The sequence below is a fragment of the Panicum virgatum genome, chromosome 1N, assembly GCF_016808335.1.
Source record: "Panicum virgatum strain AP13 chromosome 1N, P.virgatum_v5, whole genome shotgun sequence".
Lineage (NCBI taxonomy): Eukaryota > Viridiplantae > Streptophyta > Magnoliopsida > Poales > Poaceae > Panicum > Panicum virgatum.
Genome location: NC_053145.1, coordinates 46,191,855 through 46,213,180, shown reverse-complemented (window position 1 = coordinate 46,213,180; position 21,326 = coordinate 46,191,855). Strand labels below are relative to the sequence as shown.

Below are 21,326 nucleotides of genomic sequence, written 5' to 3'. Positions count from 1 at the left end.
AATTTAAAAAACTTTGCTATACAGTGAAGTTGTAGATTTTGAATTTTTAGGCAATTTTTGTATTGATCACTTTTTATTTAAAGATATTTTGGTGTCAAAATTATAGGTGCAACGTGTCGCATGTAAATGTTTGTTTAAAAGAATTGCGAAAGCGAAATTATATTACAATTAATAGTGCATTTTTTATAAGAGAGCGGTGGTTGTACTAAATATGACATGTTATTATGGAGGTAGCATGAGAAGCTATAGAAGAATGGTGATACGATATTATATTTTAAGTAAATTAAAATGTTATGTTAAATTAATTATGAAAATGCTTTGAATTTAAACAACTTTGCTATACAGTGAAGTTGTAGATTTTGAATTTTTAGGCAACTTTTGTATTGATTACTTTTTATTTAAAGATATTTTGGTGTCAAAATTATAGGTGAAATGGGTCACATGTAAATGTTTGTTTAAATGAATTGCGAAAGCATTTTGAATTTTAAAATTTGCTCTATAATGAAGTTGTAGTTTTTGAATTTTTGATTAAATTTTGTCGGTACCTCTGGATTAGGGTACCCCCTCTTACTGTGTCAAGACCAGTAGTTATCCGTAACTACGCCCAAAGGAGCTGAGCAACCGGACCCCTGGGGTCCGACTCCATCTCACCGGACCAACGGTCTCGGACCCGCATCCCGCTCGGGGACAGGTCCGGTGTCTCCACGTGTCCCGGAGAAGGGAGCACTCAGACAAAACAGCCGGGGGGCCCGGATCTCCCACGGGTCCCGGACCCCCATATACTATCCGGACCCCTCGGCAGGGAGGGAACAGACACCCCGCCTGGGGTGTCCGGAGCCGCCGCGTGTCCGCAGACGCAGATACGCGCGCAACTGCCAAGCTTCCTCGGGAAGACTTGGCCACCTACCGCATTTAATACGGGAGGCGTTAAGTGCGCTCTGCCACAGCAGAGCCCGAGGAGACTTTCGCCAGGCTGTACTGTTGATCGCGCGTTACCAAGTTACACAGTACAGCCGCTGGCGCCACTCACGCCACGCACGTCAGTCTGCTACACCAGTTAGACACGACAACTCGGCAACGGAGTATCATAACGCCTACACGGTAGACCCAATAGTCTACGCCGCAACCTGCACTGCCTCAACGGGCGCCTCGCCGATGAGACAGGAGAAGACCCCCCTTGGTCAGAGAGTTTACAGGACGATGAAGTGTATCCAGCAAGAGATTCTCCATCACTGTAGCACCACTAATGTCTAGTAAAATATACATCCTTGTTGGGCCCACCTGTCGGGGTCCGACGCCTGTGTACGCGTCCTCCTTGCTCTATAAAAGGGAGACGCCCGTTAGAGGAAGGCTCAGGTCCGAAAGAGGACTGGAAGCCAGAGGATAGACTCATCCACCGACACTAGAGCAATACTACTCTCAAGTGGATGTAGGGTATTACGCTCCGGCGGCCCAAACCACTCTAAAATCCTCGTGTGTTCTTGCGTTCTTACCCCCAAGCTAGATAGGCCTAATCGCTTAGCGCAATCCCGAGTACACCCCCTCGGGGATTTGGCGGCTGCGTTCTGCCACCCGGCTGTGGGTACCCAAAAAGCCCACGACAAATTTTATGTTGAGCAACTTTTGATTCCAACACGTTTTGGTGTTTAAATTGTACGTATAATGTTGCTCGTGTGGAAGTAATGGATGAAACGGGTTGTGGTTTGCTTCAATTAAAAGCTCAGGGTTTTTTGAAAAAAAAACCTGAGAGAGGATAAGGACGACGAGTTGATTTTATGAAAACTTAAGGTTTTATTTGCAAATTTCCTTCAACCAGCACTGTTGGACAGCGGGTTGATTTCGAGAAAAGCTAAGGGCTTTTTTGCAAAATTTTCTGAGAGAGGAACTTGGACCGCAGGTTGATTTCTCTTAAGTTCGAGGGTTTTTTTGTAAAATGAGCAAGAGAAGCACGATCTGGGCCGTCCACCCGGCCGATCCGATGGCCGGGAACGGCCGGTGACGTGGCCTGCTTCCCTAGCCTCTGGAATTGGCCAGGATTCGTAGGGAGAGATTTGTACATCTTATTTCCAGTCAAATAAATATAAATGATGGTCCACACAGGCAAAACTCCAGGTCTCCAGCTGAGGGAAGTATACAGAACACATCCTGGAACCTGAATCTTAGTACTACTTTTTTTACTTTAATTCGCACACGCTAATTACAACTTCTGAACCACTAGATCTTAGAAGAAGAGACACTTTGCGTTGCCTAATGCCTAGCATGAAAAATCTTACCTTCCGACGAAGGCGTGCGTGCTACTACACTGATGAAAAACAAAACCCTTGTCCTGTCCCGTTAGGTAAATGCGCGCGCCGATCGAGCTGCCCTCTCAGTTGCCAAGGATATGGTCCTCGCCGGCGGCCCTGGCCCGGACCCTGGCGGACACGACGGAGGCGCACGCGGACAGGATCATGCCGGCGAGGAGGAACACGAGGGCAACGGCCCCCCGGGCGTAGTAGGCGTCGAGGTCCCCCCTGGCGCTGCCGCCCCGCTCCCAGCGCACCAGGTTGTCGACCATGTGCCTGGCGTCGCTGGTGGCGCCGAACCCGGCGCCCACGCCGCTGGCCAGCGCCACGGTCGCCGCCATGTCCGCGCACACGCTGGCGTCGAGCGCGGCGGCGCTGGGCGGCCCCCCGCGCCCGCCCCGGCACAGGAGGTACGCGGCGACGGGGGCCTGCAGCAGCACGGCGGCCAGCGCCGCCGCGCCCGCCGCCACGACCGCGTACGCGTAACTCTGGAGCTCGTACGGGCTGCCGCCGCCGCCGTCCCCGCCGACGTGGTTGGCGTACTTGAGGAACACGAAGGCGGCCAGGAACCCGGCCATCAGCAGCCGCGCGACGAGGCCGGCGGCGACCCACGCCTTCTGCGAGAGCGCCATGCTCTGATCTCTCCGGCCCAAGGCACGCGCCGGACACGGTTGGAGCTCGACGCAGGCGAGCTGAGGACGGCGCACGGGGGGCGTTTTACGGTGCACGGCGCCGTGACGTGGAGCGGCGCGTATTTGTAGTCGTCGGAGGCGCCGGACGGGGCATGCCGGAGCGTTTCTTGGCTGCCACGGGACTCGATCGGCTAGTTCTGCCACTGCCAAATTTGCGACGCTTTACCATAGCAAGGCCTGGCATTGCCAAAAATATGATGCTGCGAGCCTGCGACCATCAGTTTGGTAACCATACGATACGACGCAGGCAGGCCATGCTTTGGGCAGGAGAGACTAGAGAGACACAGAGATCGAACAAGGATTCTGAGGAGGAGAAAAAAAAAATTCGCAGAGTGTGGCACGGAGATCCACTTCCATACTACGCGCGTTGCTCTCGCCTCTCACCATGCCAAACCTTACCGTCCCGTGATGTCAGCGTGAAACCGAATCGAACACGGCTTTCTCCTACAGGCAGCTCCGGTGCTAGCGGCGCAGCCGAAGCAGCGGCGGCTTCCGACGCGCCGCCGGCCGGTCGTTGCGTTGCGAGGTGGAGATAAGGTTGGTTTTGTGCTGTGCTAATGAATAGTGACAATTTGACCGTTAATTACAGTGTCAAATAAAGTCAGTTTACAAAATCAATTTCAGAACTCCCGCACTACTGACCCTGAAGAACCTAACGAGATCTTTGACGCGGGATTAGAGAATGGTTACTGTAGCATCATTGTAGCAAATCATCGATTAATTATCGTCATTAGATTCGTCGCGAAAAGTTACACCCACCTCTGAAAAAGTTTTGCAAATAGATTTTAGAGTAAAATGCACTGTGGGTCCTTAAACTAGTTCTCCTGTTCTGTTTAGGTCGATGAACTTTGAAAATGCATATCTAGGTCTAGGATCTATTTAAATGAGCCATTGAGGTCCAAAACGCCCTTGACCTGCTCTGACCGTCTACGTGGATCGCCAAGTCGGCTCTGACGTGGATTTTCTTTTTATTGTTCACCCCCCTCTCTCTCTCTCCCCGTCCTCCCCCTCCATCACGCCTCCGCCTCCGCCTCCCTCTAGCCGGCGGCGCCACCTGCTCTCTCGGCGCCTCCTCCCTCTTCGGCGAGCAGGGGCCCGGCCCTCCCTCCCTTCGTCTCCTCTCTCTCCCTGCCGGCAAGCCGCCCCAGCCCTCCCTTCCTGCCCCGGCCGCGAGCCGTCCCGTCCCCTCCGGCGGCAGGGGCGCGGGGTGGCGGCGAGCGCGCGCGCTGCCCGCGGCGGCGGCTCGCGCGCAGGGCCAGCGGCGGCGGCACGCGCGCCTAGGCCCATGGCGGCGACGGCGGCGCCCACAGCCCCCTCCTCCCTCACCGCGCAGAGCCGCCCCCTCCTCCTCCCTCCCTCCCGGCGCTTCCTCCCGGCGGCCATGGGCTTGGGCGGCGGCGGGCGGGCCGGGGCGCGGCTGCAGCCGCGGCAGACGCGCGGCGACCTCCTCGACCCCGAGTTCTGGCGGCGTCCCGACCCCCCTCTCTCCATCCGCTTCTCCCCGCCCCTCTCTCTCTGTCGGAGCTCTCCCGCACGCCGCCGCTCCGCCCCCTGCTCGCACGCCGCTGCTGCTCGCTGCTCGGCCCGCGCGCACACGCTCGCCGTGGCCTCCACCGGCCTCCCCGGCGAGGATCCGCACGGGCACGGACGCCGGCGGATCAAGTTCCGCGGCGGGCGGTGGTGCGGCCTGCAGCATCCGGGCGGAGGAGGCGCGCGGAGGCGTCGTGTGGTGGACGCGGAGGCCGCTCCAGGAGCGTCGCGAATGCTGGCCCCTCCTTCCTCGCTTCCATGGCGGGTGGCCAGCCCCTCCCTCGCGTAGCGGAGCAGAGCTCCTAGAAGACCGCGTGCCGCCCCCTTCCTCCTCCCTCGCGCAGCGGAGCAGAGCTCCTAGAAGACCGCGCGCCGCCCCCTTCCTCCTCCGCCATCCTCGCAGTGCCCGCCTGAGCTCCGCCTGCTCGAGCTCGGCTGCAGCCAAGCTCCGCCGTCAAGCCTGTCCTCCGCGGGGCCATGGCGGCCGGCATTCGCCCTCCCCTGCTCCCTCCGTCGCGCAGCGGAGGCGAGGCGAGGCGCCCCCATCGCCGGCGCCACTCCTCCCCCTCCGCCCCTCAGCTCGCGCGCGCCGGCCGCTTGCAGTGGAGGCGTGGCGAGGCGAGGCGCGGCCGACGAGCCGCGAGCTCGCGGAGCTGAGGTAGCACGCGCTCGGGCCACGGCGAGCTCGCGGAGCGGCGGCGGCGTGTGCTCGGGCCACCGGCGCACGAGGTCGACGGCCACGCGGTGCTCTCTGCCCCCGCCGGCGGAGGAGGGAGGGAGTAGAGTAGGGGCGGCGGCACGGGAAGGACGCCGGAGGAGGGGATGGGGAGGAAGAGAGAGAGAGGCAGTCCACGTTGGATCTTAAGTCCATGTTGGATCTGAGTTGGCCGTCCACGTAGATGGTCAGAGGTAGTCGGAGGCGTTTTGGACCTCAAGAGACTCACTTAAATAGATCCTGGACCTAAAAATACATTTTCAAAGTTCATGGACCTGAACAGAACGGCTCAACTAGTTTAAGGATCCACAGTGCATTTTACTCTAGATTTTATTCAGTACACCATACATACAAGATTCTTTTTTAGAATAGAATAGTGTGGAGAAAACAAACAAGGGCTCGCTGTTCCGTGTTGGAGCTGTGCTAAATAGGGCCTGTGATAACGTAGGGTCATAGGCTATACCGCCACATGCATCTCATGACGCAGAGATCGGCGCAGCTTCTTTATCAGAGAAACACAGGGTGGCATCAAAGATTATGCAGAGCTGTGCTCCGATTATGTACAGGCTGAGTATGGAAGGTAAGGTAGCTTTATTTGGCCTGGATCGCTAGCTCCCGACGACGCTACTTATCTTGTCTGAATGGGGAGCCTAATGATATATGGCCGACGGGACTTTACCTGTTGCTGCAGAAGCGTACGTTTGAGATCTTCCTTGTTTGTTCCTTCTCTAATGATCAAACTGACAAAGCAGGGCAATCTAGCTAATGTTATTATTAGAGGAATAAGTTCGAGTGAAAGTGATCGGGTGCTTTAGTCTAAAAGGGAGAGAGAGTGAATTGGGCACTATTAAAAACCTTAACCTATGACTCCAACTAGTTTTCACAAAATTTAAACTAAAACAAGCCATCTAGATGTGCAACTACGGTTCTCCTTAGTGAGAAACCCTCATCCCAAAAGAGTTTTGCAACCTATAGCCAATTCTAACAAGATACTACACTAAAAAAGTAAAGGCACACAAGTTGCAATATGAAATGCGGAAGTTTAAAGAGAGATGAGACAAAGCAAACTCTTGATGCGAGAATTTATCCCGTGGTTCGGATTGCCAAAAAAGGCGCCCCTATATCCACGTTGTTGAAGCACTCACAAAGAGTATCGCTTCCCGGCAATCAAGTCTCTTCCGTGAACACAATCACGGTCACTTTTATCCCAATTTTCACTAAGAGAGATTGCCCACAAAGGAGGGATCTCCGTCCCCCGCACAATGTCGTCGACGCCGCTCCACACCAAGCCGGAGGGTCGTTGACTTGCCGGCGAGCCACCAAAGCTCCAAGGAGGCAGACGCACCGTGATACAACTTTGGTTCACTTTAGAACCACAGCACAAAGATCTAAACCTTGCTTGATCACTCACTCAAGAGATAACCTAGCACTAACACTCACAAAGCTTGTGCTAAGCACTAAGGATTTGATCTTTATGCTCTTGGATGGCTTGGAGGTGTTCTTGGATGTATATGAGATGTCTTGGGACTCTAGCCATCTTCAAATGGCCGGAGGAACACACACACACACACACACATATATATATATATATATATGCCACCAACTCAAGAGAGCCGTTACTAGCCGTTGGCTAGTTTTCTGCGTAGACATCGGAACATCCGACCATAGGGCATCGGAACATCCGGTCTCTCTCAGCAACTGGACTAGCTGTTGGACTTCCTGACAAGTCTGCAGAGCCATCGGTTCATCCGATCATAGGGCATCGGTTCAACCGGTGTCTCACAACAACTTGACTAGTCGTTGGACCTCCCTCTTCTGCTGACGTCATTGCTCCGACGCACCACCGGTTCAACCGATGCTGTAGGCTTGCCTTCTACACAACTTTCATCGTCTCTGGAACACAGTACATCGATTGCACCGATGCCCCTTCTTAGACCGCAGGTTCAACCGGTGCTTCACTTGATCTTCACATGATCTCTAGAGGACGCTCAGACTTGCACTATGCCAGGGCGTCGGATTTTCCGACAACCATCGGATGCACCGATGCTTCAGGCATCGTTTCTTCCGGTGCTACTGATTTCTGTAGAACTCGTCCAATTCAGCGTTTTTTTGAGTTCTTTCTTCGTGTTTTGCTTTGCATGGCCTTTTTACTTCATCTCTGGTATGGCTGGGCATTCGGGTAGCCCGAAAATTTCGGGTCGGGCTTTTCGGGTATTTGAAATTTTGGGTTTTGAAAATCGATACCCGAAATTTGGCCGAAATAACAAAAACCCGACATTTCGGGTACCCGAAAATTCGGGTTCGGGTTCGGGTAATCCCCGAACTACCCGATATCAAGAGGGCCGACAAAGGGCGGGGCGTCAGCGGCGCGGTGAGGGCGGGCCGCGGGGGCGTCGGCGGCGGGGCCGGGGGCCGGGCGTCGGCCGCGCGGTGGGGGCGGGCTGCGGGGGCGTCGACGGGCCGTGGGGGCATCCGTGGCGTGGCGGGGGCGACGGCACCGGCGAGGCAGGGGCGGCGGACCGTCGGGGGTGGAGGCGCCGCGGGAGACGTGCGGGGCGGAGGCGTCAGCGGGCGGCCGGCGGGGGTGGGGGCGGGGGCGGGGCGGGACCAGGCCGTCGAGCGCCGGCGGCCGGCAGGGGCGGGGGCGGGGCGAGGACCGAGGAGGGTCGGGGTCGGGCTGACGGCGGTCGGCGCGCAAGGGGCGGACGGGACGGGGAGAAGGGGCCTCGGCGCCTTGGGGGGAGGCCGGGAAGGGGCCTGCACCCTGCAGACGGGCGGCGTGAGCTGGTGACGGGCTGCGGCGCGCAGCTGGCCGGCTGCGCTGCGCCGCTGCGTGGGGCGGCTGGCCGGCTGGGGGCGGCGGGCAGCTAGGGTTGGGAGTTGGGAGTCGGGGTCGGGGGTCTCGGGGTCGGGGGCTCGGGGCAGTGGTGGGATGGGCCGATGGGGGATGGATGCGTTAAACAGGCTTGGTCGCTTGGTGCCTTGGTGGGCTAAACAGGCTTTGGATGGTGGGCTGGGCTGACTCAAATTACTTGGGCTGGGTTGAATTTCGGGTTATTCGGGTATTTCGGGTACCGTGGCCCAATACCCGAACTACCCGTATTAATTTCGGGTACCGTGGGTTGGAACCCGGATTAGGGTTCAGGTTTTTCGGGTTCGGACTTTTCGGGTTCGGGCTCGGGTTTTTCGGGTTCGGGTATCGGGTATCGGGTTTTCTGCCCAGCCATAATCTCTGGGATCTAGAAATATTCTCTTAACAAAATCATTAGTCCCATTGACTGCGTTGTCATACGATCACAAAAATCACTCGAAATGGCATAAATGGTGCCATGTTCGTTACAATCTCCCCCTTTTTGATGATTGATGACAACACAATCAAAGCAAGCATAAAATTTACGAAAATTGACAAATTAAACCACTTACACTTGCTTGGATGCTTATCACCATCCAATAATGGCTTGGCCTCCCCCCTAAAACTACCCCTTTGTTTCTTCCCTTATTTGCTACTCCTCTCTCATGTGTTCACTTGATCCACTTGGCATTTTCCCCCCTTTGGAATATACTTTTTCTTCTTGGGAACATATCTCCCCTATTGTTGGGAACATGCCTTGTTTTGATCCAAATCTCTCCCCCTTTGGAATCAAATCACCTAAAACGTCTTGCACCTAAAAGGTCTTGCAAAATAATATAGCTCAAAAAAAGATTAGTAGCCTATTGAGTTAGTTCCATGACCCATGATACAATTGTATGATATTCATGAAGATACCAATTGAAAATTTACTACGGTGGATCACAAAATCACAAACCTAGCATGACATGAGCTAAGCTTTCCACAAGTGTGTGCACAAAATGATAATGTGAAAATCAAGTGCACAACTAGATGTTTGAACGAGAAAGCTTAGACCATATCATGCACGGAGGTAGCTCTAAAAATGATAAGAAATTGACAATGATACCAATTGAATGAATTTAGAACCTTGCATACTTCCGGGGGACTTTGTTTACCTTGCATGTACCAATTGAAAGTGACTTGCAATCAATTGCAACCAATTAAAAGTCTTTTGAAGATGAGCTCTTGGTACACCAAGGTTAAACAAATATATGAGCACATAGCCTATGAACTTAGATATGAGCATTTAAGTTCAATAGAGCTTGACTCAATATGCATGAAAGCACAATTTATCTAATCACTCTTATAGAGTTGTTTGTTCACATTGAGCGTGAATAACATTCTCTTAGAGTGTTAACTCCGTCGTGAGACTAAAAAAGATAAACTTGCAAAAATGTTAGTCTCAAAATCACAAACCATAGAGTAAACTCACTCTAAATGTGTGCATTTAGTGTTTGAATCACCAAGCAAATATATGCACATTAATTTTGGCACAATTGGGAAGTTTACCCTATAGCTTGTGTTCATGGTACAAATATGAAATACATACCTCATGAAGTCCATGTACCATGAATGGTAACCTTGTGTAGCTTTCTACACACTTATCAAACCATGTAAATTGCTCATGGGTTAGAATCATGACACAAGCAACCCATCATTTATAACACTAGGAGATGCAATATGCAAACATTCTAGCAAAAGTAATGGAGCTACATGATACTTGAAATGTAATCTAGCTACCATTAACTTAATATGGGGGATTTGGGCAACAAATGTCTAAGTTGTGATCTTAACTTCTTTGGCTTGTATCAACTCATCCTCTTGTAAGCCAAGTCTCCAAATCCATCGAAGCCATTCTTGGGCTTCAAGTTTCCTTTGGAACCCACTCCATTTGAAGCCCCTTCATATTGGTGATGATGTCTTTGGGCACCCAAATGGAGCAGTTCCAACTACTTTCCTTCTTCCCAACCTTGTGAGCAATCACCTTGCCATTGGTCTTCTTTTTTATCACATAGGAGGTACTATTGCTTTTGTTCCTCCGGTTGGGCTTGGTGTAGATGAGAGAACTCTTGATTGTGAGTTTCTTCTTGTTCTTCTCATCCGGAAGCTTCTTCTTTGGTTGAGGACACTTGTTGGACTTATGGCCTTCTTTGTGGCATTTTGAGCAAGTCACGGTGCACCCCTTCTCAAATTTCTTCACCATGTCTTCACGGTTATTTTGAGAATGTTGGACATTACTCTCAATGCCTTTGCTCTTCAATCTATACAAGTCCTTCATGAGCCTTTCCACTTCTTGCTCGAGCTCATCATTCTCCTTGTCAATGAAATCATCACATGATTCTATAATAACATTCTCTTTGCATTTCTCATTGCAAGGGTTAGAGCAAGATTCATCAATTAAATCAATGAAAGAAGTTGAAGCATCTACCCTAGAGATTGGAATTGTACAAGGGATAGTTTGCTAAATTTCTAAAAAGTCATTAGTATCATTAATACTCTCAAATTTTAATTTGAGCTCTTCATGCTCCTTGCTAAGCAATTTAAATTTGCACATCAAATCTTCAAAATTTGTAGCAAGAGAAGTATTTAGATCATTGAGAGCTTTAAGGTTTTTAATTTCTTTTGATTGTCTTTTTATGACTCTTTGTTGCTCATGGATTAAGTCAAGAAGACCTCCAAAAGAAGGAGTATCGGAGTCATCACCACTTACATCGCTATCCATACCTTTGGTCATGTGGCATGTGTTGGATGATGATGAAGCTCCCTTGTTGGTGCGGGTGATGGTGCTTTTGATAGACTCATCACTTGAGCTTGATTCTACACCATCATCCACCCATTCTCCAAAAAAACACGAGGTTCATCCTTGGTCTTTTTCTCCTTCTTTTGCTTCTTTTTCTTGAGCTTTCTCTCAATTTTTTGGGGAAAATTAGAAGGTGAAATATTTAACCCTTCCCCGTAGAATTTTGAAGCCATTTATAAGGGATTCATCCCTTCCCCAAAGAGCTAACTCACTAGGCGGTGAAGCCTACCGATCTAATGAGTTGGTAAACACAAATTTGCCAATGGAATTGGCTTTCTTTGTAAGAGAAGTGAGAACCTGCTCTGATACCAATTGAAAGTGATCGGGTGCTCTAACCTAAGAGGGGGAGAGGGTGAATTAGGCACTATTAAAAACCTTAACCTATGGCTCCAACTAGTTTGATCAAAACTTAAACTAAAACAAACTATCTAGATGTGCAACTACGGTTGTCCTTAGTGAGAAATCATCATCCCAAAAGAGTTTTGAAACATATAGCCAATTCTAGCAAGATACTACACTAAGAAAGTAAAGGCACACACAAGTTGCAATATAAAATGCGGAAGCTTAAAAAGAGGGATGAGAGAAAGCAAACTCTTGACGCGAGAAATTATCCCGTGGTTCGGATTGCCATAAAAGGCGCCCCTACATCTACGTTGTTGAAGCACTCACAAAGAGTATCGTTTCCCGGCAATCAAGTCTCTTCCGTGAACACAATCACGGTCACTTTGATCCTGATCTTCACTAAAGAAGATTGCCCGCGAAGGAGTGGTCTCCGTCCCCCACACAATGTCGTCGACGCCACTCCACACCAAGCCGGAGGGTCGTTGACTTGCCGGCCAGCCACCAAAGCTCCAAGGAGGGCGGCGCACCGTGATACAACTTTGGTTCACTTTAGAACCACAGCACAAGGATCTAAACTTTGCTTGATTACTCACTTAAGAGCTAATCTAGCACTAACACTCACAAAACTTGTGCTAATGACTAAGAATTTGATTTTTATGCTCTTAGATGGCTTGGAGGTGTTCTTGGATGTGTATGAGATGTCTTGGGACTCCAGCCATCTTCAAATGGCCAGGGGAACATATATATATAGGCCACCAGCTCAAGAGAGCTGTTACTAGCCGTTAGCCAGTTTTCTGTGTAGGCATCGGAACATCCGACCATAGGGCATCGGAACATCCAGTCTCTCTCAGCAACTGGACTAGCCATTGGACTTCCTGACAAGTTTGCAGAGCCATCGGTTCATCCGATCATAGGGCATTGGTTCAACCGGTCTCTCACAGCAACTTGACTAGCTGTTGGACCTCCCTCTTCTGCTGACGTCATTGCTCCGACGCGATTCTCCGACGCACCACCGGTTCAACCGGTGCTGAAGGCTTGGCTTCTACGCAACTTTCATCGTCTCTGGAACACAGTACATCGATTGCACCGATTCCCCTTCTTAGACCGTCGGTTCAACCGGTGCTTCACTTAATCTTCACATGATCTCTAGAGGACGCATAGACTTGCACTGTGCCAGGGCGTCGGATCTTCCGACAACCATCGGATGCACTAATGTTTCAGGCATCGGTTCTTCCGGTGCTACTGATTTCTGTCGAACTCGTCCAATTCAACGTTTTTTTGAGTTCTTTCTTTGTGTTTTGTTTTGCATGGCCTTTTTACTTCATCCCTGGGGTCTAGAAATGCTCTCTTAACAAAACCATTAGTCTCATTGATTGCGTTGTCATATGATCACCAAAATCACTCGAAATGGCATAAATGGTGCCATGTTCGTTACATCGAGGCCGGCCATTCTTCTGCGATCCTGCAAGGCTGCGATCTTCAGAGGTCGGAGACGTCGTCGTTGGCCGCCCGAGTCCAGAGCCTAGCGGAGACGACCGTGGCGGCCACGGACAGCACCGTGCCCACAGGGAGGAAGACGACGGGGGCGTACGCCTTGCCGTCGTAGCGGATGAGATCCTGCCTCGTCGCGTCATCCCACCACGTCACGTGGTGGACGTACCGCAGGGCGTCGACCGTGGCGCCGAACCCTGCGCTGACGCCGCTGGCCAACAGGACGGTCACCACCTAAGAAGGTGCCACCCACCGTGAGCCGTGCGGACGATGTATGAATTTAGAAAAGCCAAAACGATTAATAATTAAGAACAAAGGGAGTAACTTACTTACCACGTCGGTGTACATGCTGACGTCGAGGACGAGGGTGCTGGGCGCCATCTGCTTGCTCCTGCAGAGGAGGTAGACAGCGACGGGGACCTGCGGCGCGGCGCCGGCCATCCCGATCACCGCCGCCGCGATCGTGTACGAGTAGCTCTGGAGCTTGTAGAAGTCGTCGGCGTATCGCCGCCTGGTCTGGTTGGCGAACGTGAGCTGCACGGTCGCAGCCAGGACGACGACCATGAGCAACCGCGCGCCAAGCCCGGCGCCGACCCACACCGTCCGCCGTGACAGCGCCATCCTGCTCGCTCGCTCGCTCGATCTCTGTGCCCCGGGCGCGGCCCTAGATCTATCGCAAGAACACGCTAGCTCTTGCCAATCGGAAGCTGCGGATGGTTCGACGCCGGGACACCACCATCCAGATCCACCATGTGTGCATATTTGTAGCTCAAGGGACCCGACCAATTACTCTGTAAGTTTCATGGAAGCAGCGCGCGGCGCGGCTGGCACACGTTGCTGCTTGGCTTTGCTAGAATCGATAGGGACGCCTATATCCGTTCCAACTGTCACAGAACAGCGCGCTGCCCTATGACGATGGCCGCCGGCGCAGCCAAAACTGCGGACATGGCAAGGAGAGCACGCCCAACTGTGTACATTCTGCTGGTGAAACTTCGTCGAAATCTCATACTCCGCGCGGCTATTTGCGGAATTTGTGCAACTTTGGAAGAATGTTCAGCAGGTGAACTTGAGGCCGCACACTCAGGATGAAATCTTATGGAATTTTAACGAGTCCAGTCAGTTCTCGATAAGCTCAGCATCTTACATTGCGCAATTAATATGGGCAATCGGCACAAACCTCAATGAAATCATCTAGTCGCCTCCAAAATACAAATTTTTTAGTTGGCTAGCGGTTCAAGATAGAATCTCAGACTACAGGCGACGCGAGAGGGTGGATGTGTATTTTGCCGCAAGGTTCCTGATACTGAAATGCATCTCTCACCGAGTGTAGATTAACTAGGCGTATTTTGGCTGATATTTCTACTTAGGCCAGTCTCAATGGGGAGTACCATCATGCACTTATCAAGATTGAGGTCTTGGTAATCAAGTCGGAGGAGTACCATACTGATGAAACTACTCTCTCCTCATAAGTTTCTTTCTCCTCATAAGTTTCATCACCACTTGTTGATTTGGAGTAAATTTGCTGACATGACAAATTTACTACTGTGGCATAAAATTTAATGCTCATGGACTCCTATGAAATTTCCATGCTGGCAGAACCATCACTGAACCTAAAAAAATAAAAAAAACAAGCCTCAGTCTATGAGTGGTGGTCCTATTGGTCCTATTGTATAGTCATCTATGTATACTGGGAAGTGGGAGCGGGCCGGGGCTCAGCTCGTCTGGGTGCAAGACTGGTAACCAGAGTTCGATTCCTGCGGCTGCGGGTCGCATCTCTGGTAGAGTGCATGCCAAACCGGTCAGGATTTAAGGCTAGTATCCGTCACATCGAATCTTTAAACACATGCATGAAATATTAAATAATGTTGAAAATATAATTAATTACACAGTTCAATTGTAAATAACAAGACGAATCTTTTAAGCCTAATTAGTCTATGATTGAATGTTAATTGTCAAATAACAACGAAAATGCTACAATACCCAAATCCAAAAAATTTCATGAACTAAACATGGCCTAAATCTGGGTCCCTATGTCACGTTCCTCAAGGTGGCTGGACATTAATCTACCTTCTACCTCTTATGCTGGGAATGATGGATTAAGCGCAACACTTGCATTTTCAATCGTACACAAGCACTCCTTTATTCGTGGTGACTATAAAATTCAGAGATGAGGTATCGATGTGTCCAACATATTACCAATTTTGTCCCAATACAAAAATATTTTTTAGTAAGTACCAAAAACATACCTTTATGTTACTCAAATCACTCAAATGTAGGGATTACTCCTACCATTTCCGCTGAGTAATTTGTAATAGCACTAGCTACCAAAAATATAAAAATTGCTATTGCTAATGGCGAGAAAAAAATATATAGGATGCTAGAGATTAGTAATTTATTGGAGATCTATCTTATTTTTGGGTGAGTTGGAACCTATGCCGAGCACGGAAAAAGGAGAAAAAATGAAAAAAAAAATGTGGCATTCTACAGTCCATACCCTTCCCTTGCTAGGAATAGGATAGAACGGCGCTGATGCTTATTCCTCCTTCTCGACGGAGTTGACGAGGTTGTAGACGGCGGTGGCGGCGAGCATGATTCCGGTGCCGGTGCCGATGACCCCGGTCATGTCGGCGAAGATGGTGAGAGCTCCGACGCAGAGGCCTCCGAGAGCGGCGGCCGTGGGGATGGAGCGGCTGAGCTGGGAGTGGGTCGCACCGTCGCGCCTTCCGGGCATGGCCAGGCGCTGGTCCGCGAGCTGCCTGGCGACGTCCTCCGCCGACGACTCCGAGGCGATCACCCAGGCCTGGGAGAGGAGCGCGCACGAGGCCAGCAGCAGCACGGTGTAGACGAGCGCGTGTAGCGGGTCGGCGGCGACGCTCGACGGCGGGGTGACGTAGTAGGCGAGGCCGCCGACCGGGACGGCGGCGTGGCTGCCCTCCTTCCAGACGCCGAGCAGGCGGACGAGCACGCCGCCGCCGAATCGGCTGTAGTGGAGCAGCTGCGACACGTGGTAAAGGGCGGTGACCGCGGCAGAGTGCAGCACGATGGGCATGGTGGACGTGTAGAGAAGCTTGATCGGGAAGGTGGCCCGCAGCCCACGCCCGTCCCTGGAATGCAGCGGCAGCAGCATCTGGACGCCCTCGAGGAAGACCGCGGCGAGCATGACGACGCAGGTGGCCAGCAGGCTCATGGCGTTAGGGAGGTGCCGGCGAAGCAGGGTGGCGACGAGCGCGCGGGCGCTGCCGGCCCGGGCGACGGCCTGGTAGACCACGGCGAGGACGATGCCCTCGAACTCCGGGACCCGCCCGGTGTTCACGGTCACGGGGCTGAACGCCTGCCAGAACACCTTCCCGCAGGTGTTGGTTGCGGAGAGCAGGGCGACGCGGAGGACCCGCCATCATTTGCACACATTAATCACATTAACTTAATTAAATGTAACTTGACATGCTATTTCCAACCCACATGCCGATCGACACACACCAGAAGTCTCGTACGAAGACGAGCACAGAAAGTACCAGCATGATAAAATCTTACAAAAATAGCAAATAATATCAAGACTTTTACAAAACCGCTTTAAATTTAAACTTTACAAAAGAAAAGATAGCAGCAGAGAAGAATCTAACTTACAGAGTATTTTTACTAGAGAATAAATGAAACAAACTAAATAAGTCGATGACTACCGAGACGTGAAGACAAGACGCCACATCGAGCCCACCGATGTGAAACCTAGTTAACTCCTATACCTGAAATAGGGTAAACAACAAACCCTGAGCAACTAATACTCAGCAAGACTTACCCGACCAGTGGGTATAACTTAGCCCACTTACCTAGACATGCCAGGCTTTGGCTGGTGGCTTATTTTGCAGAAAACAGTGACTAAAGTAATTCCTAAATTTCCATATTTTAGCTCCAGGTTCTATATAAATTTACTCTAATCTAATATTTGCACGAATCAACTATATCAAACATGGTGGTGCAATCAATAATAATTCAATGCTTTCATCATCATAGATATATAAATATACTCATTATCCCATCATAATACTACGATGCGACGCAGTGATCAAGGTGCTCATATCCGAGAGCGATTGACGGCGAATCGATTAGATTTAACCTTGTAAGATGGACCTAACCAACATGGCACGCATTTGCCCTGTCGGACTATACGAGCCAACCATTTCCCTCCCCGTCTTGAACTACAGGACCGCCCCACCAGCGTATAGTCAGCCGAGCTCAATGAGAGACCACAAAAAATAAATACATGCATCCCAATTCTCCGCGACTACTCGACTCGCCCTAAGGGGTGGGAAGGAGTCATGTACTTTCGAAATGAGGCAGTACTCGGCTTACTGGTTTCGACTACCTTCTACTTTCGGCATGTGGTTAGTACAGTTAAAACATGATCAGCAGGGCCGACAACGGCTCGGTCCTTAACCGACACAGGCGGAACTACACCTCTCCCGTCCAGTCTCAGATTCTATTCTTTCTTTCATTCCAAGACTTCCATCCCAAGATGAGTAACTGATATATAGAAACATAAAAACATCCTATATCTCGCGAGTAATCAAAAATTACTCGACTTCTACTGAACCTTATTTAGCATAGTATTTCTATCGTCCTATACATACTAGTATAACTCAAGGAAACCTAGGGTTCATGCAACTAAGGTTTCAAACAACTCCTAAACATAATGTACAAATAATAAATACACATTTAGGTGTCATAATTTAAATTAATAGGATATGCACTGGGGTTTGCCTTGTGGCTGTTGTTCAGAACTGGGGTCAGACGGGCATTGGGCCAGGTTCTCACGCCTCTCCTCCTGGACTTGATCCGGCTGCTCCTTTGGTGCCGCTACCACGTCATACACGACGTCCTCAACGACGGATGCTACACGAATGCATATGAAATAATTGAGGGCATTTCAATGATGTAACTATTTTACTTCAATTGGAATGCCCTGCGGACTGCCCGCGCTCAAGTGACGGACCGTCCGCAGTACAACTCTGCAGACCTGCCAGAACCAACAGCCTCTCTGGACAAATTTCAAATCTATACGGCGGACCGTCCGCTCCAAAATAGCGGACTGTCCGTAGTTTAACTTCCCAAAACCACCAGAGCCAACGACGCCTCTGGACAAATTTCAAACTCTACTGCGGACCGTCCGGCCCTCCTTGGCGGACTATTCGCAGTTTTACTCTGTCAAACCACCAGAGACGACAACGTCTCTAGACAAAACTCTACACTCTACGGCGGACTGTCCGCTCTCCAATAGCGGACCGTCCGCAGTACAATTCTGCGAAACCACCAGAGCCAACATCGTCTCTGAACAACTTCTAACCTGACCTGCGGACTCTCCGGCCCTCCTAGACGGACCGTCCGCAGTTCATATCTTTTAACACCGCGCGACAGGCGACAGCAAGTGCGGCGGCAGCGGCGGCCGTTCTCCAGCGCCGGCGGCGCACAACGGAAGGGGAAAAAGGCCGAGGAGTACAAATAACTCACCATGAATCCATTCCCAGGGTCGGTTCGGGCGGAGGACGACCGGAGAGGCGGATCGACGGTAAAGCAAAGCTCAAGAGGCTCCAATGGTGACCGGTGGTGGTTGAGGCGATTCCGGCCGGGGAGATGCCGGGCTAGGGGTTGGGGAAGGTGGAGGAGGTGCTGGCGATAGTGCTCGCACGAGGAATCGAGGTATGTTGGCCGGAGGAGAGAGATCGAAGGAAGGGGACGGCGGCGGAGCGAGGGGACGAGCTCGTCTCTCATCGATGGGGGAAGGAGGAAGGAAGAGATGACGACCGAGCCCACAACTAGATAAATATATGGGCGTTACTTTGGCGGACCGTCCGCGGCTCACTAGCGGACCGTCCGTAGTTTCCTGGGTGTTACAGCGATGACCATGGCGAGCACCTTGCGCGCGGCGGCCACGAGCTCGCGGTCCGCGCGGACATTGTGGTCGACGCGGAGCAGCCTGGAGGCGGTGGCGAGCTGAATCACCGTCCCGCCCGTGACGACGGGCCCGACGCCGAGCTCCAGGAGCGTGCCGCGGTTGGAGGCGAGGATGGAGCGCACCCAGTAGAGGGGGTCGGCCCCCGCCGAGGCCGCGTAGCGGACGCCGTAGAGCGGCAGGTGGCTGCACACCAGGAAGACGGACACGGAGATGCCCGTGTAGAGCGCGCGGCGGTGGAACGGCACCGCCCGGTCGGCGCGCCGCACCGCCGGCATCAGCGACGCCAGCGGCCGGACTAGGTCCAGCGCGAGCGAACCGCCGGCCATCGATCGATCGATTTGCTGGTTGATTAATTGCCTCTCCAGTGATCGATTTGCTGTTGCCATGCTGACCTCTTATACACCATTGCTTTGCTTCTCCGACTCCGACACAGTCCGACTTGCTGCAATCCGCGACTCCGACAGGCCAACCGATTGCTTCTCCGGCTCGAGCAAGATCGAATCCTACGCGGTTAAGGGACGGCGGGCGGAGCATGCGCAGCGCGCGGCGTCGAGGGCGGAAGGCGGCACTGCCGATGGCCGCACGAGCCGAAGCGCACGCCCGCTGCCGCCTCGCCCCCGTTGCATCCTCCCTCCTCCCGTTGAGAAGCCACCACAAGTTCCACAACTCAGGCACGGTCGCGAAAAGAAAAATCTAGAAAAATTAAAACAACTAATAAATTGGAACGGGGAGAGCAGCACAGAATCTTAATTTTCATAAGAAATAAGAAAGCCTGGACCATCGTTGACGATGGTGTCATGGCAGCTCAGACTCTGAATAAGTTGCATCAAGTTGATGACTAACCAGGTTCTGAAAAACTGAATCAAACTTACTATGTTACACCGCTCACTAATATAAGAAAATCATTGGTAAAGAAAGGATAATAAACCTGACGAACTTCCACTATGAATAGAGTGAGTCGTTATAAGAAATCTTTGCTTTTGCTTTGGACGCGTCACAATCCTCCCTACATTACCAGAAACAAGGCATGCGTTCTTCAACTAATAATCCTCCGGTTAGGAAACGAAGAACGCACGCCGCCCGAGTTGATCTGATCATATGCACGCCGGCCTGTGGATCGACCGAGCCGGCTGGTCAGGCGTCGTCGACGTCGTCGCTCGCCCTGACCCGGAGCCTGACGGAGACGACGGCGGCGCACAGGGACAGGACCATGCCGATGAGGAGGAAGCCGGTGGCGATGTTCGCCTTGCGGAAGTAGCTCTTGAGGTCCTTGGTCGCGTCGTCTTTCCACGGCGAGCAGGCGTGCTCCATGTAGTACAGGAGCTCGCCGGTGGCGGCGAACCCCGCGCCCACGCCGCTGGCCAGAACCGCGGTGACCACCTGCAGGCATCAGCGCGTGCATGTGAGTCTGCGATGACACACACGATCGAGCACACCTGCTATGCACGCGTGCGTACGATGTCGGCGTAGGTGCTGGCGTCGAGGATGAGGGTGCTGGGCGTCATCCGCTTGCTCTTGCAGAGGAGGTACACGGCGACGGGGATCTGCAGCAGGCTGCCGGCCATCCCGACGGCCGCCGCCACCACCGCGTACCTGCACTTGTTTTCCGACCATCATGAGTACTGGTAAGTTGCAGATCAGTAACTAGTATAGAGCAGCGGTAGCAACGGTGAAGGGTGTATTACGTACGTGTAGCTCTGGAGCTCGTTGTCGTAGCCGGCGCCCTTGAAGTCGTAGCGGACCTTGTTGGAGTACCTCGACTGCACGGCCATGGCCAGGACGGCGAGCATCAGCAGCCGCGCGGCGAGGCCGGCGGCGACCCACGCCCTCCTCGACAGCGCCATCTATCCTCCTGCTCTCGCACACGCTTGCTGCCTGCGGGCTGGGGGAGGCGCATGGCGTGTGTATTTGTAGTCCAGAGGGAAGAGTTGCTCGTTGGATTTGCTCCTATCGATCAGGCCGCCAGTCGGCTCCATCTGTCACCGGATGGGGTGCTCGCTTTGCTTCCCGCTCGGCGATCGATGCCTCCAAAACTTCGGACACGGCGAGGAGGGTGCAGGCAACTTTGGAGGAAATTTCGCCGCGGTTTACTGAGAGAGAGAAAATAAAGTTCCATCAGAAGGAGAAAAAAACAGGCATTGTTTAATTTGGATTTGGATGGTTATTACAGTACTCTCGGTAGTTCCCGGATTGACTGACCATGAAAGAAAACAGCGCTGTCCCATCTAACGTTACTTCCCCAGTAGTTTCGGCAAGAACCCTTGCCACTATTCTGTCCCTCTTATCCTTATATAAAAATGATTATAAAAGTGTAAAAAAAATACTATAATGCAAAAGCGTTCCCGACCCGACCCGACGACGGATAATCCAACGGTATCATGTTCACGCGCCAAATCTAATCCTCTTGGTCCCTCTCGACGTTCAGGACGACGCGCCTCTGCCGTCGGAAGAGCTGGAATAAGCAGACAGAAAATAACCATACGCATAGACGCGAAAACAAAAGAAAAGAGGTCCAACGAATTGCAACGCCGATGGCCTGAATGATTGCCGACTAATTTAGGCACTAATGAAACTGGGCCATGATCCGTGGCCGTTCCTGCGCGCCCTTATTATTAGACACGCAGGACAAAACGA

General features: G+C 52.0%; 2 protein-coding genes across 2 annotated transcripts; both read right to left on the bottom strand.

The window, feature by feature from the left end:
* Positions 1-15,278: 15,278 nt before the first annotated feature.
* Positions 15,279-19,018, bottom strand: LOC120653581 (protein transport protein SEC61 subunit alpha-like). Its single transcript, XM_039931295.1, has 2 exons — positions 18,632-19,018; positions 15,279-16,076 (listed from the first exon to the last, which is right to left on the bottom strand). The coding sequence occupies exons 1-2, from the start codon at positions 19,016-19,018 to the stop codon at positions 15,279-15,281; spliced, it is 1,185 nt and encodes a 394-aa protein (XP_039787229.1).
* A 406-nt stretch (positions 19,019-19,424) lies between these two features.
* Positions 19,425-20,560, bottom strand: LOC120654117. The gene is made up of 3 exons (XM_039931685.1): positions 20,382-20,560; positions 20,150-20,285; positions 19,425-20,072 (listed from the first exon to the last, which is right to left on the bottom strand). The coding sequence occupies exons 1-3, from the start codon at positions 20,534-20,536 to the stop codon at positions 19,827-19,829; spliced, it is 537 nt and encodes a 178-aa protein (XP_039787619.1). The 5' UTR covers positions 20,537-20,560; the 3' UTR covers positions 19,425-19,826.
* Positions 20,561-21,326: the final 766 nt, after the last annotated feature.